Genomic DNA, 25,059 nt, shown 5'->3' with positions numbered 1-25,059 from the left:
CCGAAGGATCCGCATCTGCTCATGAGTCGTAAGTCATGGCCGAGGGTTCCATGGCAGAGCTCCTGCAGTACCGAATCTCATTTTGCAACTCGCTAACTCGTGCTCAAGATGGACGTCCGCCAAGTTCCCGTTATCGATATCGGTACCCTCATCGGGCCCTCCACCGACGCCGAAGTCGACGCTGCGTTGCGTGATAGCAAGCAACAAAAATTGGGTCAAATTGTCGACAGTGTACGCAAAGCTGCAAGTGAATGGGGCTTCTTTTACATTGCCAACCACGGTTTCAACTGGCGTCAATTTCAGCTGAATCGTCAACAGGGCAACTACGCCGACGTGGGCAAGGAAAACCAAATCGGCGACTTCAAAATACACGGCCCTATTGATGTTGCCAACGCTTGACAAGTTCGTGTAGATAAGTGCATTCGTAGTGTGGATATTTCGATCGATCGGCTTACAAAAATATACACACTGTCACATTCTACGGTACGTACTTAGTAAACGTCGTTAATTCGTCGTGTTTTTATCACCTAACTTTACTCATATCGAAGGAAATTTACTTTTTTGCTCCATTGATGACGCAGAATCAAATATCACGATGCCAAACTGAGTTTCTACGATAATGCAGTGTCATATTGATTTACGCATTACGGTACCTAGCGGTGAAACGGTTCATTGCACAAATGTGGCTGCGACCTAATGCAATAGAATAAAAATAGTTCCTTGACAGTTTTAGACCGATATTCTCTCAACGAAGAAAACGAAAGAAGCTGCTTTCTAGCCATTTCAGCGAACGCAAGAACCATGCCAAAGCACAATTGCGACGAAGGTGCCGCGGCCAATGACGACTCGAAAGGTTCGTCGTTGGCAAAAGTAAGGAAGTCGAGCTCAGCTTGTGTAACAACGAACCAACGTCACAGCCAGCGATGGCCATGACGTTGGTACCAATGCGTCCTACTTTCTTCTATTTTCTTCCTACTTGTCTTTGCTGACTGCCAACTGTCTTCTTAAGTTGCCAATGAGTGGCCAGGCAGACACACGCCTGACCGGAAGGCAATCACCATGTTTGGACGAGTATTGCCAAACATGGAACTTCAATGACAGTCATTTTTTTCATTTAAATTCACTATGGAGATTCTGACCGGTTCAAATGAACCGCGGCTCACTACTACGCTACGCTACTTCAAGATTCGACTCAAGGACTACTTAGAATCTAGTTTAGTGAAATACATATACTTACATAGGATACAAGGGAATGCTAACAAGCACTTCCTCGTAGCCGACAAACAACTAACCATTTCAATCTCACTTTCCAATTTACCTTCTTCGAGGCACATCAGTAGCTTCCTACGCCCTACCTTCGAGTCTCCAACGTTGGACTCTCGCCACCCTCCTCCGCTTCGCTCGTCGCCACGGGACTCGTTCGTCGTCGCTGTTCCTCTGCGCCTTGCTCTCACCAGTCGTCACATCTGGTAGCAGTTGCTGTTTTTCGTCCGGGAGGGGGTTCTTTATTCTCTATTCGCTACGCGACACGTGGAAAGCCGCTCGTTGAGCGTGTGTCGTCGTTCTTCTCCACATTCGTCGGATTTCTTCGTTGCGACCTCATTTCATACGGCTTGCCGTGTTGAATTTTTGCGTGTGTACTGCACTAAGTGTGGTGTTGGAAATCCCACGTGAACTCTAGCTACAGATGTAGTTAGGATGTTCCCACAACAATACGTCTACTAGGATAGTAAACGATCGTTCGGGCGGACCTGAAGACCCCAGTTCTGCCCTTGCACCGGGACAAACTGGACCTTGTAAACTACTTATATAGGCCAACCAGTTAAATAAGAACACGCTACTAGCACGAGCAAAGCTAGCAGGTGTTTTGAATCCTCGTGGTCCCAACAGCGGAAGGGTACCAGGCACGGGTAAGCCTTTTACGAGATCATCGAGTGTTCAACACTCGGCTGGAAGAAATAAAAGGGAGGGAATTCAAGCACTCCCAGTCGTGCAAATAGGCAGCAATAAGCCGTCACGTAAAACCTCCCGATAATAATCGGCCAATACACAAAGTCTCTTGGCCTTGCCGGATGAACCCTCGCTACAGAGCTTCGAGCTCACCGACAGGCATAACACACTCAAACAAGCTTGACCTGACGCTTACCTTGAAGCCGGACGTCGCTCTGTGTGCTTGAGTGGAAATTCTGTTCTGTATTTAAGCTTACCCTTTCGGGTCTATTCCTAATAAGAAGTCCTAATCAAGTATACAAATATCAAATGAACAATGATCCGTTATGGATCTTCTTGCATGCCAAGCGTCGTCTGCACTGTCGCATGAGCATCTTTAACGGTCCGCGCCCTGTCCCAGACGGTGAACGTGTCTTCCAAAGGTCGCTGAGTATTCCGCGAACTCATCCCAACCGCCGCTGAGGGTTCGTACCGTAGATGGTCCGCTGAATGCGAATCCGGCCAGTCCATTATTAATAATAAGGACAGCCTGGATTCAGTGACATAGGGCCGTATCCGATACTTGTTGAAAACTCGGAGGTGACGCCGTCGAGTCCCTTGCACCTTGGCGTCTCCGTACATCACCCGACCGAGGGTTCGTCGCTTGAACAACTTGGGCGGTGTCACGTCTTTGTCGACGGGTGATAATCCGCAACCACGGAGAAATCACTACACCACAACTGCCCCTGTCGCAATGGAAGCCACGGTACTGGTGCCCGTTGTGACATTTCTTCATTCTTCAATTCACCATCTCGCCACCGTATGTCCAAGCGTCTGAATCGAGCCGTGTCCGACGCTTTTCAGCGTCTCAATCCTCGTAGACGTCGCGAACGTGAACAGCTGGAGGTACGTCAGCTCATCCTTCTCTTGAATCATCGGCACCTTGCTCATCATCTCGCATTACTCGACTTGTTTCTCACGAGGGAAAGGCCGAGGGTTCGAACGTCCCTTCAGTCTGCTACACTTCCTCCGACAGCGGCGTCATCAACTGGTCCTTCGGCGCTTCCTGCCCCAGACTCTTCACTTTCTGCGGGTAGCTCCCTGCAGCACTCCCCGTCGTCGCTGAATCCGCGGAGATGGCTCCTGCTGCTCCTCCTGAAGCTGGTAGCGAGGATTCACAGGGTCCGGCTTCAGCTCCAGCTGCCGAGGCTCAGATTCTTGATGAAGAGGAGAAGAAGAGTGGTGACTCGGCTTCGTTGACACTCTTGGCCACCGCGGCCAGACACTTGGAATCGATTTGAATCCTCGCTGCACGCTCTACGACGTTCTCCAGTATCTCAGCTAACTGTTGAGGTGTCCCGCGTGACTTCGTTTTCAGTGATCGCTCCGCGGTCGGCATTCATGGTTTCTTATTCTTAATCCATTTCCACAGCGTAATCATGTTCATGTTGTTCTTCAAATGCATATACAATTTGTTGTTGCAGTAACGTTCTTCGTCTGTTACCACAGGCTGCATCGCCCTGTGGACCGTGCATACGTGATCCAGTCACGCTAGTCTTCGTCCGCCACTTGCGCCATCTGCAGCCGATTCTCGCTCTTCTTGGCTCGCAAATAGTCGTACAGCAGACCTCCACATGACAAGTTTGATGATGGTTCCCAAGTTGTATCTTCATAGCCAACCCACTTGACTTTGAACTCGCGTACAGCACGCTCCGTGCTCGTCGTTAGTGGTGTTCTGTCGTCGAGGATGGCCTCGACTTCATATTCACCGGCAACTTGGTCTGGTTCCCAGCTGTCCTCAGGCAGTAGTTCCTCATCGAAGTCAAGTCTTGCTTCATTAGTCGTGTCAAGTACCAACCGAGTGTTCGGTCGACTGTTGAATTCGTTGACAGCCTTAAGTCTTGACACATGCACTACTGGGTAAAAGCGATACCCACTTCGATCAGGCAGTTCCAGCTCGTACGCAAACTCTTCCACCTTGCGCTTGATCCGAAAATGTCCATGCCATTGGTGAGCTAATTTCTTCGCCAAGCCCGGTTTGACGCGTTCCATGTACAACCACGCCCGGCTCCCAATCTCAAAAAGAGATCTCGGTGGAGCTCTTGCAGGATCTTCCATCTCTTCCGAAGCTTCTGGAGGGTTCGCCGAGTGTTCGTTTCCACTTGGTTGAGGTACAGCAGCTTTTTCCAGTCGACTCAGGGCCTCATTATGCTTTTTAGCCCTTCGCTCCTTTTCTACAGCCTGATAATCTTTGGCCATAGTGAGGGCGACCTCATGTTGTCGATTGATCTCGCGCCGCCACGCCAGTGCGTCAGACTGCTTGCCGAGTCCTCGTTTGAGTGATGACGACATTGCCCGCAACGTCGACTGCGCATCCCAACCATGAACGAGGTAAAACGGCGTTTCCTTTCTCGTAGTGTCTTGAGAAGTATTAATAGCAAATACTAGCTTCTCCGCGATTTCGTCCCAATCTTGCTGTAGAGGGTCTTCCGCGTACACCCGTACGGACCCCATCACTGACTTCACCGAGCGTTCCTGCTGTCCATTAGCCTGTGGCCTATAGCTCAAAGTCGCTCTTGATCTTGACTGCATCATCTCTGCGAACGCTTGGAACACCTCGCTCATGAAGCGTGGGTCGCGGTCATGCCGTATTAATGATGGGGCTCCGAACCGTCGGTACACACATTCTTCGAACACTTGGGCAACACTCAGTGCAGTCGTATCTGACATAGCCTTGGCAATAACGAAGCCCGTGAACGAGCACTGAAATAGGAGCAACGCCGTGTTGCCCCTGCGAGATTTCGGTAGTGGTAACACAAAATCCATCGAGACGATCTGGAAAGGTCGTTCGGCTAGTACGTTGCCAGGTGAGTATCCACGAAGCTGCGGACGGCTTTTACTCAAGCTGCAATCTGGACATGACCTCACATGCTTCTCCACGTCAGCGTACAAGCCGATCCAATAATAATCGGACTTAGCGCGATGGAACGTTCTCACCACACCTTGATGTCCTCCTTCCAGCGAGTCGTGACAGTTCTGCAAGACCTCTTGAATCATCGTTGTCGGTACCACAAGCCGCAGCTTGGTCTCCTCTTGCCAACCGTGGTCGTATCGACGATTAAATCCAAGATAGTGAAGCACGCCGTCTTCTGATAACACGAACCGGTCAGCGTATTTCCAAGCATTTCGAGCTTCTTTGTAACTCAGCTCTTGTGCTTGGCCCTGAAGCACCTTCTTGATGTTAAACCACTTCTGCTCCTCGTCTTGTGCCACCAGTATCCGTCTGCGTCGTTCCCGCTGTATCGCTACTGGGTCAACATCTTCCGCAATGGGAAATGCCGCTGGTACAGTCTTGTGAGGATGGTCTGGCAAATCTTCGCCGAATGAATCTTCGGTGGACGTCTCTCGTCGTTCTTCATTCTGTTCTTGTGCTTTTGAGACATCCTCCGAGTGTTCATCTGCAAACCTGACGCGTTTCTTGGCTTTCGTCTGTCGCCGAGTCATCACTGCTATATTACCATAATCGCACTTTGGTGAGCTGTAATCAACCACGAAATTTTCGAAAGTTTTCCACTTTGAAGACTCGCTGCCTGACAGTACATGTACTTGACGCTCTGCTCCTCGTGACGAAACATCTACCGAGTCTTCATCCGGCTCGTAGATCATTTCCTGGATGCGGTTCAGCGATGCCAATTCGGACTTGCGAGTTTCAGCCAAGATTACCCGACTGACCCTCGATTCCAGCGCTTCAGTGGCTAACGAATCCGCGGCCGCGTTGTATTCTCGTACAACGTGAAGATATTTAACTGATCGAAGCTTTGCCGTGAGTTCCTTGTGAGTATTCAGCAGCGCTAGCAAAGTTTCCTTCCTGCATGCGATCACCCCTAGTGATTGTTGAATCGCGAGCCTTGAGTCCCCAACGATGACTAAATCCTCGGCACCGTGCGCAATAGCAGCCTTGACACCGTTTATCATACCTGTGTACTCTGCCTCATTCACCGTGGTGGCCGAGAGGTAAGCGTTTGCAGCAATCACTACCTTCCACTCAGGAAGGCTCCACAGCACCCATGAACAACTCCCGTAGCCACCGTACTTCTCTGTCTTCGCTGATCCGTCAAAAGACATGACGAATCCGCTGTAATTACGGGAAAGCCTGGCGTACAGCAACGCGGGGTCCATTCGAACCGTCGGGGAACCCTTGTTTGGAGGTGCCACCGGCGCGAGCGAGTCCTCCAGGTCAACGAAGCTCGTGATGCTTGACTGCAGTAGCTGCGCAAAGGCGACATCCTTCTCTTTCACGCGCTGCACCTTAAGGTGCCACTGCAATAGCAGCACTGCGAACTGGACCGCGCGTCCGAAGAGAGACTTCGACTTATGCACCCACTCTAACGTCGAGAATCGTGTATCGACATGTAGCGTCTTTCCTGCCAGCTGGACGTAACAGATCTTCAACAGCAGAAGTAACGCCAAAACTTCCTTCTCAGCAGGATGGTAGTTCATCTCAGCCTCCTTGAGCACCCGACCGAGGAACCGTACGGGGTGTAACTTGCCTTCATGTTCTTGCATTAGCGTAGTGCTCAACGCCCATCCATTCGCAAAGAGCATGACGTGAACTTCTTTCGACCGATCGAAGTGCCTGAGGATGGGTGAATGTGAAACACTCGTCTTCAATCTTTCGAAGGAACGACAAAGTCTTCATCCTTGAGCTGGTACAGCGCCGCACCGTAGACCGCGAAGTCTTGAATGAAGCGGCTGTAGTAATTAACCGCTCCAAGAAACGACTGCATGCCCTTCTTGCTCGTTGGAAACGAAAGCTCGGTGATGGCCGCAAGCTTCTTGGGGTCAGCTCTGATACCTTCTGGCGAAATTTTATGCGACAGAAAGTCCACCTTGGGTTGGCAAAAGATGCTCTTGGTGAAGCTAATGCTAATCCGACACTGTGCGAATCTTGCTAGAAATCGGTCCAGCGTCGCTAGGCAGCTGTCGAAATCCTCGCCACCGAAGCAAATGTCATCCACAAACGACCGTCGACCAAATACAGGTACCAGCGATGATTCGTCTGGCTCCCCGTTCGTAAACATGTCAGCGACGGGGCTGTTGACGAGTTGTAGTACAGGGTCGGTCTCTACCGGTGCTTCGCGGTCTGCCGCGAAGTTCGTTTGAAACGAATTCTCGGCGCTTGGCCCACGTTGTTCCTTGGCCTGTTCTTCAGCTAAAAGCATCCTCTCCGAGTATTCAAACCAACCTCCTTTAGGTTGAACGAACCCCCAGAGTGCGTTGTCAATCATACGCTGGTAGATCATCGGCGCGTTCTTTAACCCAAAGGGCATGCGTAACCACTCAAAATGTCCTAGTGCGCAGACGAACGCTGACACTTTACGCGCTCGCAAGGTCATCATGACCGCCCAGAAGCCGCTTGCTGCATCCAGCGAGCAGAACCATAGGTAGCGCTCGAGATCTGCTAACAGGTCGTTGACTAGCGGCATTGCATACTCCATGATCGCGGTGATAGCATTCACCATCTTGTAATCAATGCAGAGCCGGATGTCCAGCCCGTTCTTTTTCCTCACAATCACGATCGGCGATGCCCATGGACTGTCTGAGAAGACGATCAGTCCTGTACGCAATAAAGCGCGCAGCAGCTCGTACAGCTTGCCGAGAAATCGCAGCGGCACGCGCCGGGCACGCTGTTTAATTGGGGCGTGCCCCTGTGTGTCGATATCGCATACCGCTCCGTAGGCTGGCGGCGGCAGTGCGTTACCACTAGCAATCAGGATGTGCTCGTGGTTCTTTAGCGTCGCGACTAGACGTTCTCGGCGTTCAGTCGACAGCTCAGGATCAGCAACATTAGGCGCAGTGTAGTCAATTGTCGTGTTGATCTCTTCGGTCAGGTCCGGCAGGAATGCCAGCTCCTTCGCGTAGTCTTCCAAGCCAATGTTGTTAGCTTGGTGTTCGTAGAAATCATTTCTCGTATCCTCCGTTGCTTCATTTCCCTCGGTTGCTAACACTCGAGCAACCGAGATGTATGTTCCGTCCAACGCCGCTACGGATTCTTCTCTTGACTCAACATTGCCATCCGTTTCGATTTCAACAGTCGGTACTTGGTCCATCTCCTTCCCATCCTGGTTTCCCATCTCTGGGCCACCTGCCGAGTCGTCGTTCGCAATATTGAATGCGTGGGCCGCCGACATATTGGGTTGTTGGCTTTTGTTCCGCTCCTCGATCTGCCGCTGTCTTGACATTTCGGAATTCGCACCAATCTTGCAATGAATACTCGGTGCCGTACTCATCACCTTCTGCGCGATGCCTGTATCCTCTGGATCAACCACCGGTGGCTCGTTCGCAGATTTGGTGACACACAAGGCCGGGACAGCTTCGTCAAAACGGGTGACTCCATTCAATCCAGTGCCGTTGCTTGTCGCTTCCGTGGTCACCCCTGACTGGACACTAACACTCGTTGGCGTATGTACCACGTTCACCGGTCTCAGTAGTTCGTGTGTACGCACTACCGAGGCTTCGCTCGCGTTATTCCGCCATGGGTTGTCGTGCACGTGTCCAAAGGTTCTGCGGAAGGCTGACCGTCGGCCAAATCCCCGGCTGTCACCCCAGACGCCAGACAGGCTTCCACTCGTTCGCGTTCTTCCAGGATCAGTGCCCAGCGCTCTGCACATGTCAGACGATCACTAGAATCCACTAGCGAGTCTTCTAGAGGTCGTGGTAGCACTCCACTGGGTTCTGGGTAGTATGGCCGATCAACTGCTGAAGGCTGAGTTGCAAGCCATTGTTCGTAGATTTCGCATTCACGCTGAAAGAGCTCGCGGTCTCTACAACCTTCGTAGGCCAACACTTGCCAGTCTTGGTACTTCTTGGACTCCAGACGCACATAGCCGTCACCTCGTGGCAAATCCCCATCTGGAATCCACATCGCGATCGAGTCATGTGCTGGTAGGTACACAGTTCGATCAGACACGTTGGTCAATCGAATGCTCTGAGGCCGTCCACGTCGAAACCTCGTCACTGACGGGATTAGCTTGTTCGTTCGACGAACCCACAGTACGTTTTCTTCCAGCCCGACTTGACGCTTCGCTAGTCGATATTCTCGCCACTCGTGCGCTTGAATGTCCAACCGCTCGGGTGGCCCGGCGTTAACATGGGAGCCGTATTCTTCGCTGTCGATCATGTTCTTGGTCTTTATCAGCGGGATTTGGACTTCGTGCGGTAATTGCGCCGCGCCGTGGAACAGGTCCAACCGGATCCCGGCTGGGATCATATAGTCGGTCCCGAGTACCACGTCGACGCCTGCACTATGCGCCATTACCCACATCTCAAACTCGTACACCATCTCCCATCCGAGCGTAATCTTGACGCACGCTCGTCGCGTCGTAGACACCTTGCCTTCGTTGATTCCTTGAATGTCAATGCGGCGTCCGTGATCAGGTACATCTCGGAGTCGCAACTTCTTGGCAAAGGCGTCAGTGATCACACTAACGTTCGCTCCTGTGTCGAGGAGGATCCTCGTTCGCTGGTCGTTCGCAGCGCCTTGCACCAGAGCTCTCATTCTGATCCGTCGGTCGAATTTCTTGGCCGACCACCACCCCTGTCTCTCGCCAGGGTTCAACTTCATCATCTTGGAGTGACCCTTGGGCTCGTTTCGTGCTGCACTCGAAACCAAGCCGAGCGAACCCTCGTTGGTGCCCTCATCAGCATCAGCACACTCCACTATTTCTCCAACACCTCCACCGAGGATTCTACTCCTCTCCTTTTCATTTTCCGTCGAGTTCACACTTGTTACGTATTTATCAGGCCATTCACTCTGCCCCATGAAAGCAAAGATACACTCTGCTTCCATTGAAGGCTCGGTTAACTGTGGCAGCCCGATAGGGACCAACCCAGTTGTAGTTGGCGGGCTGCCTAGTTTAAATGACGTTCTTGAACGACGGCCTTGAGCTCTGGCGGGAGTTCCTCCTTCGTGCCTTTGGTGCGCACAAATTTGGCAAGGTCTTGGAAGTTGCGGAAAAGTTCGCATTGTCCAGCATCGTGAAGCTGCTTGCAGAACTTGCATCGCTTGTTACAGTAGTGGGCGGAGTGACTCATGCCACCGCACACCGCGCATGGTCCGTACTGTGGGCGTCGGTTGTCGCGGTTGAAGTCACGTCGACCGCGTTGGTCCTGATTGAACCCACGGTCACTACTTCGGCGATCTTGATTGAAGCCATTCTCGCGATCAGGCGTGTTTCTACGCGGTTGACGGTTGTCCGAACGTGCGTAGGTGCCTTCAGCAGCTGCACGGCGCTCGTTTTCGTTAGCAGCAGCGAGGTATCGGTCGTTTTCATCCAATGAGAAATCGCCATCCGTATTATCGGGCTGAAAGTCGTTGTACTCATCTTGGACATTGTCGTAAGCGTTCGGATCTTCGTTTGAATACTCGTTGCCTCCTTGAGCAGCTTCACGACCTTCTAATTCAGCTAGTAGGTCGTCCACCGTAGCTTCAATATGTGTCACTCTTGGTTTGTTGCGGTTGTCATCGCGACGACGGTCATCACGCCGGCTGTTGCGGGCGTACCCATCGTCGCGTCGCGTATCACGACTCTTAGAGTATCGGTACTCACTGTCACGCTTGGCCATTCTCTCCTTGCCCTTGAGAACATCTTCGATGATCTCTTCGAGCTCGTGAATGTCGGCGACTCGAGCGTGGTAGAGACTCTCCGCTAGTTTGTCATCGTCGCACGTTGCCAGGAACTGCTGTACGTGTTCTTTCGCGTCGCGACCACTCTTCTCAAAGTGTAGACGGGCGGTCCGAGCGTAGCCGTTCAGCCTGTTTATGTAGTCGCACAGATGTTCATTTCGTTCCCGCTTGGCGGAGTAGTAACGCGACAGTGCCGTCTGCGTGAACTGCGAGGAGTAGTAGCGGATGAACGCATCGCTCAGCAGCTTCCACTTGCGCTTCGTCTTCTTCGGAAGTTGACGGAACCAATGAATGGCTTCGTCCCGGAGACTTAGCTCAAATGGAATGCACCATTTATCGGCATCTGTGTGGGTTCCAGTCATTTCATAGACGAACCCACGGAGCCACTGCATACAGTTCTCGCTCTTGTTGCGAGAGCCTGAGAACGGCGTGATGCGATCCAGCGGTCGGTGCGAAGCCATTTCAATCCTCGGTGTTGGGTCCACGTCGTTCAGCGTCGCTAGCTCATTCGTCTGACGCATCAACTCGAGTTGAGGATCTTCCTCGTCGAATGTACGCACCAAAATGTCATCGTCACTGGACGAACCATCGCTGTCGACTTGACGACGTCCGGCACCATCTTTGGGAGCTCGCGCACCGCCTCGGCGACCGAACGAATCCTCGTTACTTGCGTAAATACGTTGCATACGGCTCTCCGAACGTGGCGTAACCATGTGTGAGTCTTGAAAGTACGGTGAAGCTTCGGTAGTGCCAAAGGCACCACGCTCAGCTCCACGCTTGGTCGGAGGAGTACGAACGAGTCGTTGGGGCGTCGGCGACAGTGGAATCTTAGACGGATCTTCATCTTGAATCATCGGTCGACTCACAGGCTGCTTTTTTTCCGGCATTGATGCCAACGGCGCCAAACGCCTTCCGAAGCTTCTTCTTCCATTTCTGGAGAGCAGCTCCGGCTTCATGTGGACTCCAATCCTGGAGCGACATCGTCGATGGGTACGTCTCGTTCTCGAACCCCAGCGACAACAGTAGCGAGACTGAATCCTCGGCAACTTGACTAGTCGAAACCGAGTTGAATGGGTATTGAAGTTCCTGCGCAAGCGCAGGCCAGTCGGCCTTTTTCTTGGGGATGGGCTTGAACAGCTGCATCCACTCATCATTCTGCATCAGCGCTTGTACGCGGTCGAAAACGCGCTTGGCGGTTGGTGTATCACCGTTGATAGGTGGGCGAAACGCCTTCAGCAGTGCTGAATGCTTTGCACTCGCCACCGAAGGTTTAAAACCCTCGGTCCCATCGTCATAATCATCATAGGCCGGTTCCGGTCCCGCAACATCATCGAGCTCGTCGGCGGGGTTCCTCGAAAGGGACTTGGTCGCCCCGCTCAGCCCCGATGATAGCGTGGCCGTCTCCGGCGTCGCTGCGCCTGGCTCTGGAGCCGGCGTCTTATCTTCGTAATCTTCATAATCGTGGGCGTCAGGACCAATGTCCGCTTCGTCGTCGAAGCTCACTGAAAGCTCGGTGGCGGCTGCAAAGCGCGCAGCCGGGCTTGAACTCTCGTTGCGATCCCCGCCCGACTTGGCAGGCGTAACTGGTACCGTCGGTTGTCCTTTCGCCATGTTTCTTGTCTTTTTCTTGTTCTTCTTCTCTTGGTAGCTCGTAAACTGGAAGGCCATACAAACAGTTCACAATGGTCACAATCTGTTCCCGGGTCGCGGCACCAGTTGTGGTGTTGGAAATCCCACGTGAACTCTAGCTACAGATGTAGTTAGGATGTTCCCACAACAATACGTCTACTAGGATAGTAAACGATCGTTCGGGCGGACCTGAAGACCCCAGTTCTGCCCTTGCACCGGGACAAACTGGACCTTGTAAACTACTTATATAGGCCAACCAGTTAAATAAGAACACGCTACTAGCACGAGCAAAGCTAGCAGGTGTTTTGAATCCTCGTGGTCCCAACAGCGGAAGGGTACCAGGCACGGGTAAGCCTTTTACGAGATCATCGAGTGTTCAACACTCGGCTGGAAGAAATAAAAGGGAGGCAATTCAAGCACTCCCAGTCGTGCAAATAGGCAACAATAAGCCGTCACGTAAAACCTCCCGATAATAATCGGCCAATACACAAAGTCTCTTGGCCTTGCCGGATGAACCCTCGCTACAGAGCTTCGAGCTCACCGACAGGCATAACACACTCAAACAAGCTTGACCTGACGCTTACCTTGAAGCCGGACGTCGCTCTGTGTGCTTGAGTGGAAATTCTGTTCTGTATTTAAGCTTACCCTTTCGGGTCTATTCCTAATAAGAAGTCCTAATCAAGTATACAAATATCAAATGAACAATGATCCGTTATGGATCTTCTTGCATGCCAAGCGTCGTCTGCACTGTCGCATGAGCATCTTTAACGGTCCGCGCCCTGTCCCAGACGGTGAACGTGTCTTCCAAAGGTCGCTGAGTATTCCGCGAACTCATCCCAACCGCCACTGAGGGTTCGTACCGTAGATGGTCCGCTGAATGCAAATCCGGCCAGTCCATTATTAATAATAAGGACAGCCTGGATTCAGTGACATAGGGCCGTATCCGATACTTGTTGGAAACTCGGAGGTGACGCCGTCGAGTCCCTTGCACCTTGGCGTCTCCGTACATCACCTGACCGAGGGTTCGTCGCATGAGCAACTTGGGCGGTGTCACGTCTTTGTCGACGGGTGATAATCCGCAACTACGGAGAAATCACTACACCACATAAGCGTCTGGTCTAGAAGAACCGGATCAAGTTAGTACCCGTACCTAACGTCGCATCCTTCATCAGCGTTATCGTTGATTGCGTGTGTACTGTAAGTGTCTGGTCTATAAGAACCGGATTAATTCAGTACATGCACCCCTCGTCGATGTCCACCTGTACCTGACTACCTTTTCGGCACTTCAGCGCTAAATTTTTCGACAATCAACCATGACTTCCTTAAATCCTCAAGGATGGTCTACTGACGCTATCACGCAGAAACTCATCGAAATAATTGACAAGCAGCAACAACTGCTTGAAGCCATGAGTAAGCGTGAAGTGAAAGTGGAAGGTATCCGTCTGCCTGAATTATATGGCAAGATGGGAGAATCTGTTGATTTGTACTTTGAGCAACTTGCTCAGTACTTTGATTCCAGAAACATCGATTGGCAAAACGACAACCAAAATTCTCGAATTTTGGCCATTACTACTGCGAACTTTAAAGGAAATGCTGCCGCTTGGTACAAGCTGAACAAGCGTGATATCAAGGACATGCAGGACCTTGTGGCCCGTTTGACCGATGAATTTGTGCCTCCGGATTTGCAAGAGCGTTTGCGTGATCAATTGTACGCGCTCAAGCAGAAAAATTGCTCTAGCTTGGAAGATTACATCTCTCGCTTCCGTGAAGCCATCATGCAAGTGACAGACATCAGTTAGTTGGACAAGATCACTTACTTCACACGTGGACTAGTCAGTCCTATGCGCGAAGAGGTGCAATATCATCGCTGTACAACAGTGTCGCAAGCAATGAAGATTGCTTTGGAGTATGATCGATCGCATCATGTCCGCGGTAAGAACTATCGTACACCGTTCTTTTCGCAGGACCGATCACGCTCTCAGTCCAACAACAATTCGCACCAAAAGCAAACCACGCCTATGCGTGTTCAGGAGAACGTACTCGAGCCAATGGAAATTGACTCAGGGAGTACTAGAAATCGCCGTTCTGCTTCTTCTTCGTCGTCTAACAAGCGATGTCGTTACTGCAAGAAGTCTTGTCATGTCATTGAGCAGTGCTTCAAGTTGAAGAACAAGGAGAAGTATGCTCGAAAGTACCGTCACGAGCAATCTGCCGCGAACTTTTATTCTTCCTCTCCTACAACTGCTGCTGCTGCTGAACGAGCGTCTATGACCCGTTCCGATGACGAGGTTGAGGTTGTTGAAGTGGAAGGGATTTCCACGTCCACCTTGTCGTCCATGCATCGTGAGAACGAACTCATTCGTAAACAAGGGACCTGTGATGGAAAACCTGTCGTTATCATGTTTGACAGTGGTGCTACGTGCAATGTTGTTCGCCCAGGTTTAGTCGCTAACACCGCTACGTCTGGTGTCGCACAAGTCACTCGGTTCGATGGAACTTCTACGAAAGCGCGTTCTGTGAAGAAAGGTCAAGCGACTATTGAATTCGGTCGCTACCGTTTCGAACTTCAAGTCATGGAATGGTCACTTGGATCTGCCCATGAAGTCATCTTGGGAAAACCTTGGTTTACCAAGTTTCAGCCATGTATCAATTGGCGTTCGCATGAGATTTCGTTTCCAAGTGTGTCTTGTGCACCTCCATCAACGCTTGCTAGTCAAGCAGCTGAAGAGATTGCTGCTGTTGACTTTAAACGTAATGTGAAGAAACATGTGTACAAGGAAGTGTATCATGTCAAAATTTGTGCGGTCACGCCAGTTAGTGAGTCGACTCCTGTTCCGATCACTCACTTATTGAAGCGTTTTACTGACGTCTTTCCGGAAACTTTACCGGATGGTTTACCGCCTTCACGTCGTGTGGATTTCGAACTCCACATGAAACCTGATGCTGTTCCAAGTAGCCGTGCTCCGTTCCGCCTGTATAAGGTTGAGCAGGGTGCACTGGATCTCTTCGTTGCAGAGAAGCTAAAGAAAGGATGGATCGAAGTTTCTGATTCTCCTTGGGTGTCCAACATCTTTGGGATTCCAAAGATAGATCCTACTTCTGGACATCGGCTGTTTCGCTCTGAGTGGGTACGCTCTGGCAACTCGACTTTGCCTATCCGCTGGGTCATCGACTATCGCTATGTGAACTCGCAGTCGATTGTTCCAAAGATTCCACTGCCTCGCATCGACGAACTCTTTGGTCAGGTGTCTGGTTGTGTCATCTTTTCAGTTCTTGATTTGGCTCAAGGATATCACCAGATGCGTATCGCGCTCAAGAGTCGCAAGTATACCGCCTTTCGCACGCACGCTGAAACTTACCAGTGGTGTGTAGCTCCTATGGGATTGGCCAGTATGCCTGGTGTTTGGTCTCGCCTCATGAGGGTACTCTTTGCGAAGTACCGATGCATTGTTGTCTACTTGGATGACATTTGTGTCTTTTCCATCAGTCTGGAAGAGCATGTTGAGCATCTTCAAACTCTCTTCGAGGTTCTACATCGTGAGAAATTGTTCTGTCATCTCTCGAAGTGTCACTTTGGTCAGGCTGAAGTTAAGTTTCTCGGCCATACGATTTCGGCCAAAGGACTTGCTGTTGATACTCGCAAGACTGAAGCGATTGCAAAGTGGCCTACGCCAGTAAACTAAAAGCAACTACAAAGCTTTTTGGGTCTCGCAGGTTATTACCGTCGCTTTATCCGTGATCACGCCATTATTGCGTTGCCTCTTGGTTCTCTTGTCAAGAAAGAACATGTCTGGAGCTGGGGTCCAGAACAGACGCGTTCGTTTGAGGAAATCAAATCCGCTTTTCAAGAAGCACCCGTGTTGCAGTTACCGGATTACGAGAAACGTTTCATCGTAACAACAGATGCCTCTGGCTACTGTGTTGTTGGCGTTATTTCTCAAGTTCGTTCCGGTCAAGATCATCCGATAGCCTTCTTCTCGAAGAAACTTGGTCCTTACGAGATTAATTGGCCAACACACGAGAAAGAACTCTTCGCTATTAAATTAGCGTTAGACAAGTGGCGTCACTACCTATATGGTCGTGAATTTGATATCTACACGGACAACACTGCTTGCAAATGGGTTTTACACCACCCGAAGGTTTCAGCGTAACTAGCTCGCTATTTGACGTTTTTCGCACAGTTTACGTTCAAGTGGCATCACGTTAAGGGACACCTCAATGTGGTTGCCGATGCGTTGTCGCGTCAATCTTCGGAGCATGCGATCAATACGGTTTCGTTTCATCAGTGTACCACGCGCTGCCACACCCGTGCAGCTCGAAACCTGACGAATCGACGCGTTATTACCGACTACCGCAGTCTTAACCAACATTTGGTTCGACCACCCTCTCGCCCTTATTTTCATGGGGAGGATGTTGCTGCTGGTTACTACACGCGCCCTGTTCCGACCTTAACTCAAGCTTACCGACATGTACCAGTGGAAACTCCACGTACTGTCGCTGCGGCTGAGAATATTGTTGTGGCCACCAATGTGACCCAACAAGCTCAAAATTGGAGCTCGCTCGGTTGGTCTGATTCGATTAACAAAGAATTCGCTGCTGGATATCGCAATTGCCCAGCCTACGGAGATCGTTTTAAGCATCCGGAACAACCATTTGTCAAACAAAATGGTTTACTTTTCCGCAAGTATCAGGTGATGATGCGCTTGTGTGTTCCGTTTACTCGGGACAATCATCTTCGAACTTTCATCATCTCTTGCTTCCATGACTCCAATATTGCTGCTCATCTTGGAGCTCATCGAACGTACCTTCGCATTTCGCAATGGTATCATTGGCCCACCTTGGACCAAGACGTTCGCGATTATGTGCAAAGTTGTGAAACTTACACTCGCTGGAAACACAGCAATGCTCGCAAGAATGGCAAGATGATTCCCATTCCGATTCCTGAGGAATGCTGGTCTGTCGTCTCTATGGACTTTATCACTGGATTACCTGATTCCAATGGTTTTGATGCAATCTTGACTGTTGTCGACAAGTTGTCCAAGCGCCCGAAGTATCGTGCGTGCAACCGGACTGATGATGCACAGAAGACTGCGTATGACTTCTTTGATTGCGTTGTTCGCCATCACGGTTTACCTTCGATCATCATCAGCGAACGAGATTCCAAGTTCGTCTCCAAGTTCTGGCCATCCTTGGCTAAGCTAATGGGAATTCGTCTGCACATGACAACTTCCTATTATCGGCTTTAAGAAAAAAGAAGAGGAAGTATTAAGGCAAAGCAGGCAGCGCTTTGTTGCACTCAGGTCAAAGCTTGAAGAGCCTGGACTTCGACTTCGACCGAGCTCAACGCGGTGTAGTGCCTTCATAACTACTGGGATAGGAAATTCGATGATGTTGTGAAAAGACAAGGAGTCTGCTCAAAGCTCGCGCACCCGAGCCTAAAGCTGCAAGGTATGAAGAGGTTAATTATAAGCTATTTTTTGGATAAATCAGTCAGCAAAAAACAGACTTGCATTTCAACTCTAGATGAACAGCACAAATTGTTTTTAGGCGTTTCAAAGCATGCTCATCTTGGAAATCACGACTTTGATAAATGTATTATGAGTTTGTATTTAAACAAGATTTTAAAAGCGAGAAGTTGAACACTCAACGATGCATTTTTTAGCCTCTTTTTAGCAAGATCTCCGTTTTTATCCGATTCCACATGCGCAGCGAAGAGACGTCAGACTTAAGTGTTCGCAACGTCAACTGGGCCATGAATCTTGAAATCTCCGATCTGATTCTCCTTGCCCAAGTCGGCATAATTACCCTGCACACGCCCCAAAAGGAACTGACGCCAGCTGAAAGGAAGATAGTTGGGCACCTCCTCTTGCTTCACCACGATCGGCTCCACCTCCACATCATAGGCTGGGAGGTAAAAGAAGGGAGCCGAGAATCGACCAGCTTTGTTACTAGCGAGAACGCGGTGTAATGGAGCAACAAAGCGGTCGTTGGACCAGACTTGCACCAAGTCTCCAATATTGATGGTGTATGTGCCCTTGCGCGGAGGGACATTCACCCACGTTTGTGACTCTCGGTGGAGCACTTGTAAGGATGCCACGTCATCCTCTTGAAGCAGAATAGTCAGCGCACCAGAGTCAGTGTGGTGATAGACGCCCATAGTTTTCTCAGGCTCAGGGGCGACAGGGTAGTGGTTCAGTCTCATTAAACTCGAGTTGATGCCGTGGAAGAACTGGTCGAAGAATGCAGGCTCTTCACCCAGCGCAACTGCGAAGATTTTCAATAGCCGACGCGAGATAAAATCCATTTTGTTGTAGTATGTTTGCATCTCGTTACGGAAACCCGGTAGTGTTTCTTCTTCGAGCCACTGGTTTTGCTCTTCACCCAGTCGATCATTCTTGTTGTTAGGTGGGGCGTCTTCATGAGCTCCAGCGAAGTCGAAACACTCTTTACAGTCTGTTTTATTCTTGGTGAGTTCTCCTTCGACATATCCACGCGCATTAGCGGCAGAGCGTGAAATGTTGCGCTTTGTCTCCACCGGAAGACGGAAGAAGGAGCGCATCGTTTCTTGGAAGTGCTCCACCTCCTTCTCGGGTAGTCCATGGTTGGTGATGTAGAAGAAGCCCCACTCACTTGCAGCTTTGCGTATTTGCTCGATGATCTGGCGGAGCGAATCGCTGTTGGGATTACGCAGCGCAGCATCCACGTCGACGTCGGAAGAGAACTCCATGAGAGCTCCGATGTCGATAACCGGTACTTGGTGGACGTTCATTGAGGTCTTGCTTGCTTACGTGAAGTCAAATTGGGGAGTGAACAAGCCGAGCAGGGCCCGTGATTACATTGACGCTAGCTAAATCGATGTGGTGATTGGCCTCGAAGTTCTTCTCTTTTACAAAGGATAGCTCAAAACGCTGTACGTTTACGCGATCTCACCAACGAAGTAATTTACGCTTCACTTCAATGCCACCAGCCAATCACAATGCGGCGGCAACCAGCGTCAATGATTTGCAGGTATCTTCTCTTCACATTTCGCTACAAGTATTCCAAAATCCGCGAAGTGAGATCAAGTTGGACGTGTATCGAGTACCCGTCGTCGACATTAGTGGCCTCATGGCGATCTCAAAGAACACGGAGGTCGATGCCGCTCTACAAGATCCTAACCATGGAGAGCTCGGCAAGATCATTGAGGAAGTTCGTGCTGCTGCCAGTGAGTGGGGCTTCTTCTACGTCGCGAACCATGGACTATCAGAGCAGGAAGTGGGCGGGTTTCAGACGGCCATGCGCGCCTTCTTCCGCCTGTCAAAGCAGATTAAACGTACCATTCACCGCAATACCACGAACAACCGTGGCTACGTCGAAGGAGAGCTCACCAAGAACAAAACGGACTGGAAAGAGTGTTTCGACTTTGCCGGTTCCGGAGAAGACGGCCCTGTCACTGGCAAAAATGACCGACTGGGAGAGGATCGAAACTAGTGGCTTGACGAGACGACACTACCTGGGTTTCGTAGGAAAATGCGTGCGTACTACGACAAGATGGAGCATGCCGCTTGCCGTCTTCTTAAGGTATTTGCAGTCGCGTTAGGTGAAGAACCTGCGTTCTCTGATCAGTTTTTCCGCTCAAATACGTCGAGCACGATGAGACTGAATTATTATCCAATGGCGCCCGAGCCAGAGAAGACCATGGGAGTCTATCACCATACGGACTCGGGAGCTCTGACTATTTTGCTGCAGGATGACGAGGTTGCGTCGTTGCAAGTGCTTCATCGCCCGTCACAGACGTAAGTGAACGTCCCGCCTCGCAAGGGTACGTACACTATCAACATCGGCGACATGATGCAAGTGTGGTCGAACGATCAGTTTGTGGCTCCTCTGCATCGCGTGGTGGCGAGTAAGGAGGCTGCACGTTTCTCGGCTCCGTTTTTTTACAGTCCCTCGTACGACGTGCAGGTAGAGCCCATTGTGGCTAAGCCTGGAGACGTGCCGAACTACCGTCCGATCAGTTGGTGCCAATTCCGCTTGGCTCGATTCCAAGGAAACTACGCTGATCTCGGCAAGGAAAACCAGATCGGCGACTACAAAATTCACGGCCCAATCGATTTTGGGAACTCGTAGGAGACACGGCCGAAGGCGTCTACACTCTGGAGTCGCAATGGAGGAGGCAAGTTGACCACCAGCTTCGGGTCTTCTGGGTGCAGCGCCGTCTTGCCATGAAGGCCGGATGCTTCACCAACATTTGACGTGATCCAGAAATATCATTTGTCGACTTAGATAATTTTATCTCATGAGCAATAATAAATATCGAATCAAGTGAAAGCTCATCGGATGTTTTTAGTTCCAAAATCAATCGACAGCCACGACGTAGCGGTGAGTTATTTCCCGCAGTTTGCGGGCCGCAGGAGCACAACGATATACCCATTGAGTCCAACTGGTCGCTGCTGGCAAAGACGTGACAAGACGCCTTCCGCAACCCCAAGTTGGGTGAGTTCGCAAAAGCAGGAGAAGCTCGGTAGGAATGTAATATGAAGCATGTTTTACGATGAAGTTTCAATTTAATTGTTCAGCTGAGGTTGGTTAATATATTTTTAATATTATTTCAATGATCCTTAGACAACAATCACTTAGGTTTTGTATGCGCTGGTCATGACCGAAAAAAAATATCTTACTCTGCTATACATGTATACAAATAGATAACGTAAGCGAGCAAAATCCCTACAAGTTCCCGTTATCGATATCAGTGCCCTCATGGGGCCCACCGACGCCGAAGTTGACGCTGCGCTGAAGCATGAAAAACTGGGTCAAATTGTCGACGATGTACGCAGAGCTGCAAGTGAATGGGGTTTCTTTTACATTGCCAACCACGGTTTGCCACAACAAGAAGTTGACGAGTTCCAAGACTCCATGCGATCCTTCTTCCGTCTTCCTGAGGAGACCAAACGTACCATCCTCCGTACAGCCAGCAACACCCGCGGGTACGTCGTGGATGGACTAACCAAGAACAAAACGGACTGGAAAGAGTGTTTTGACTTCGCTGGTGCCCATGAAGACGGCCCTCCGACTGACAAGGTCGAACGCCTGTTCGAAGACCAAAATCAATGGCTAGACGAAGAATCGTTGCCCGGGTTTCGTCACGAGATGCAAACGTACTACAAGAAGATGGAGTACGTTGCTCGTCGCTTGTTGAAGGTGTTCGCCATTGCTTTGGGTGCGTTCTTTGACAAATTCTACCAAGGAAACCATTCAAGTCTATTGAGATTGAACCACTATCCCGTGGCACCGGAACCGGAGAAGACGATGGGAGTCTACCACCACACCGACTTTGGTGCTCTCACCATCTTGTTGCAAGATGACGAAGTAGCGTCTCTGCAGGTGCTTCACCGTATATCGCAGACGTGGGTCGATGTACCACCTCGAAAGGGAGCCGACACCATCAACATCGGTGACATGGTACAGGTGTGGTCGAACGATAAGTTCGTTGCGCCGCTGCACCGCGTTGTTGCTAGTGATAAGGCTGGTCGCTTCTCCGCTCCGTTCTTCTACAACCCGTCGAACCACGTGACGGTGGAGCCCATTGTGGTGCAAGAGGGCGAGGTGGCCAACTATCGTCCGTTCAATTGGCGCCAATACCAGTTGAATCGTTACCAAGGCAACTACGCCGACGTGGGCAAGGAAAACCAAATCGGCGACTTCAAAATCCACGGGTTGCCAATGCTTAATGCAACACAAGAGTGATGTATAAAGGTTTTTTTTCACACTCTCAAAATACATTTTCGTTCCCTTTTTGTCGCTTCCCTTATCAAAGTGTGCATTTTCGTGTGCTCTTTTTTCATTTTGTGTCGAGATTTTGTTCTTGCTAGCAGCTAATTTCTTGGTATCTTTCTCGCGTATTTTCCAGCGTATCACGCAGGCCAGCGTGGGGGTTGTCTTGACATGAAAGGCCTTTTCTGTCTTGCGTTGTTCACAGTGTCAGTGTCAGCAGTGCCGTCCTTCATCTACCAGGCACCACCCGACGAGCGCGATCTCCGACGCTCCATGACCGGAAATTTGAGTTCCGGTGCCATCTCCGGCGGTTCTCCACCGGTACGACGGGAGCCAAAGCCCCGCGTGCCATCCGGCCCAATGGCCTGGCGGTACATTTGGGTACTGCCGTTGATTCCCATGCCAGGAGGGGGTGCCAACATGTTGCCGCCCAGACTGTTAATGTGTACTGGAGACTGGGCCATTCGCGGCGACGACAAGTTCAGCTTGGGCCGCGTACCCGACGATGACGAACGGGTACGGAACGCCGCCGGCTGAGGGGGAGCGCCCACTGTGGCCGCACGACTACGCGACTCCCATCGACTCGGCGACGGCGAGAAGTAATCCTTCGGCCCATTTCCACTTGATGAGCCTCCTCCACTCATAGCGGCCAGGCCACTGAGGCCGCCGGCATTGTTGGCATCGCCCGTTAGATTGGCCGGCGGACGGAACTCCAGCTTGACTTTACTGGCATATTTGCGGCCACTCTTCTTGTTCTTCCCCACTGTAAACGACACGTAGTCTCCCTGTCTGATGTCCACATTGCCGTCTTCATCCGGGATAAGACGGAACGAGATACAGGCCGAGTCCTGTCGCGTGGGGGTTATAAGTCCGCCGGCGCCACGGATCGAATACACGGTGCCCGTGTTCACTTTGCCTTCACGTAGACCGTCCAGACCTTCTCCGACCGACTCCACGTGCACAGGCCGCGTAAGGGCCGAGGCCGACTTGGCCCGACGACGGTCCCCACCCAGTTCCACGGGGAACATCTTCTGCTTCAGCTTGTCGCAGTTCGTGCCGTCAAAGAGCACCACCTGCATGCCTGTGCGCCAGTTGTACTGGTCCGACAGCGTCAATACGGCGTGCTTGGTCATCTCGTCGTCCACAAACTCAATGATGGCGTACGTCTCGCCGGCCGCGATGGGAGGCTTCAGCACCGCGTTACGGCCCGTGGTCGTGTTCTGCTTCAGCAGACGAAGATACGAAATCTCGCCACATCCCTGGAAAGTTTCACGTAATGACGCGACAGACGCGTCTTCCGGCAAGTTATACGCGATGGCCGTGCGGGCCAACTTGCCGTGGTACGTCTGGTTGGGGGCCAGCGGCTCTTTACGACACACCATGGTCTCGTCTTCATTGAGCAGCAGTTTGGTCGACAATTCCAGCGCCTTCTTGATCTGTTCCATGTCTGTCGTGAGCTTCTTCACTCGGCCAAACGAGGCCAGCAGCTCCAGCTTCACGTATCCGTCCATGTTCATGTTTTTCAGCAGAAACAAGTCGCCTAGCAGGTTCTCGTCGCAAAAGTAGTACTCCAATTGGTCACAAATTGTGCGTAGGAACGTGGCCGGTAGCGGGGCGCCCGCAAGGTCACTGTCTCCATTGTGGCCGCCTTCGCTGTTCTCCTCGTTCGATACTTGCAGCGATTGGACAGCTTGGCCAATGGCTCCAACGGCCACATCGTCACTGGGTGGAGGTGGCGGCACCATGATGTTGAGCACTGGCGGCGGCGGGCCCTGAGGGAGCGGCGGCTGTACGGGGAGCAAGTTCTGGGTCTGCATCTGCATCTGACGGTGGCGCTGCGTGGCGGCCACTGCGGCCGCGGCCGACACAGACGTGTCGTCTGAGAAGGAGTTCCAGGCCGAGCCCAGAGCCGACGGCTGGATCGGGGCCGAGAACGAGCGATTGCGGCTAGATGCGTAATACTGCGAGGCCAGTTGGGCCATGACGTCCATCTCGTCCGAGCGGTCGCCGCTGCGGCGGCCAGGTGAGCGGCCATTGCTGCGGTTGTACGGGGGCGAGCCGGCCGAGGACAAGAAGCCGTCGGCCGCGAAGGACGGGAGTGGCGGCCCGTTGTCGTTGTTCGGGTTTGACATGGCTGCAAAGTCTGGAACTTGAGTCCTAGAAGGGAATTAAAAGACTGAGCTACGATAATAAATCCACACACACGACGACGATAAAGATATCAGCTTCGTGTGTCTTTTCACTTCACTTTGGTGCAAATGCAGTCCGTACCTGTCTCTTTTTCTGTTTGGGGTGCGTAAGACTGGGATAAAAATAGAAGACGATTGATTGTGGTTAGTTCACGCATTTCAGGGTGGAGGGATATGGATTGAAAGACAATTCAATCTGTCGGATCAACACTCACCTCTCGACTTTGGCAACGCGTGCAAAAGTGCAACGGCAACAGCAAGCTTTGATGTCTGTCTTGAGGGCGGGCAGCTGAGGGTAGGCAAAAAGGTTTCCTTTTTGTCACTCCGCTTTCTTTTGCGTCTCCCCTCTCTCTCCTGGACGGGTTTCTCTCTCGTGAGGTAACGTGCGAGTTGGCGGCGGACGGTTGGGGTCCAACGCGTGGCAAGTCTCTTGGCGAAGAGGGGGCTGGGCTACACTGACGGCGAGAGGATGTTCCTGCTCGCTGAGGTAGCTGTGCGCGTGGTCCGACACTTGATGCTGCTCCTGTATGTGTTGATCTGTCTCCCCCTTCCCGCGATCTCACAAGAAGCGGCCGCCGCTCGAGCAACTCGCGCGCAACTTCAACAAAGCATAAAGTTGCAACTGCACCCATTACGTTGCGTTAGTGAGAAAAACCTCATTCTAGGTTTTTCCTCGTCTTTCGCGTTTGGACTCTAGCTTCAACGCGTGTTTTCTCCGAGCCAAGACATGTAGAGTCGGGGGGTTGGTAGATGCATCGCCACGGCTTGGACGACGCTATCGTAGATTTTCTCCGCTACCCATCTCCGTCTTCATCGATCCGAGTTACTTTGAAGTACATGTATTGATAGTCAATCAAGGCCGTACACACTCCA

The 25,059-nt window shown here is 51.3% G+C and overlaps 4 protein-coding genes across 4 annotated transcripts; 2 read left to right on the top strand and 2 right to left on the bottom strand.

The window, feature by feature from the left end:
* Positions 1–17,969: 17,969 nt before the first annotated feature.
* On the bottom strand, positions 17,970–19,013 carry PITG_00870 (2OG-Fe(II) oxygenase superfamily protein; the record flags this gene model as incomplete). The annotated part of the gene is made up of 1 exon (XM_002909372.1): positions 17,970–19,013. One exon carries the CDS (start codon positions 19,011–19,013, stop codon positions 17,970–17,972), a length of 1,044 nt encoding a protein of 347 aa, XP_002909418.1.
* Positions 19,014–19,351: 338 nt separating this feature from the next.
* Positions 19,352–20,353, top strand: PITG_00869 (2OG-Fe(II) oxygenase superfamily protein; the record flags this gene model as incomplete). The annotated part of the gene is made up of 3 exons (XM_002909371.1): positions 19,352–19,672; positions 19,715–19,996; positions 20,045–20,353. The coding sequence occupies 3 exons, from the start codon at positions 19,352–19,354 to the stop codon at positions 20,351–20,353; spliced, it is 912 nt and encodes a 303-aa protein (XP_002909417.1).
* A 630-nt stretch (positions 20,354–20,983) lies between these two features.
* On the top strand, positions 20,984–21,970 carry PITG_00868 (naringenin,2-oxoglutarate 3-dioxygenase, putative; the record flags this gene model as incomplete). The annotated part of the gene is made up of 1 exon (XM_002909370.1): positions 20,984–21,970. One exon carries the CDS (start codon positions 20,984–20,986, stop codon positions 21,968–21,970), a length of 987 nt encoding a protein of 328 aa, XP_002909416.1.
* A 260-nt stretch (positions 21,971–22,230) lies between these two features.
* PITG_00867 (uncharacterized protein) lies at positions 22,231–23,979 on the bottom strand (the record flags this gene model as incomplete). The annotated part of the gene is made up of 1 exon (XM_002909369.1): positions 22,231–23,979. The coding sequence occupies one exon, from the start codon at positions 23,977–23,979 to the stop codon at positions 22,231–22,233; it is 1,749 nt and encodes a 582-aa protein (XP_002909415.1).
* Positions 23,980–25,059: the final 1,080 nt, after the last annotated feature.

The sequence above is a fragment of the Phytophthora infestans genome, genomic scaffold (assembly GCF_000142945.1).
Source record: "Phytophthora infestans T30-4 supercont1.1 genomic scaffold, whole genome shotgun sequence".
In the NCBI taxonomy this organism is placed as follows: domain Eukaryota; phylum Oomycota; class Peronosporomycetes; order Peronosporales; family Peronosporaceae; genus Phytophthora; species Phytophthora infestans.
The sequence above is the reverse complement of the archived record's forward strand: the minus strand, read 5'-3'. Positions and strand labels throughout refer to the sequence as shown.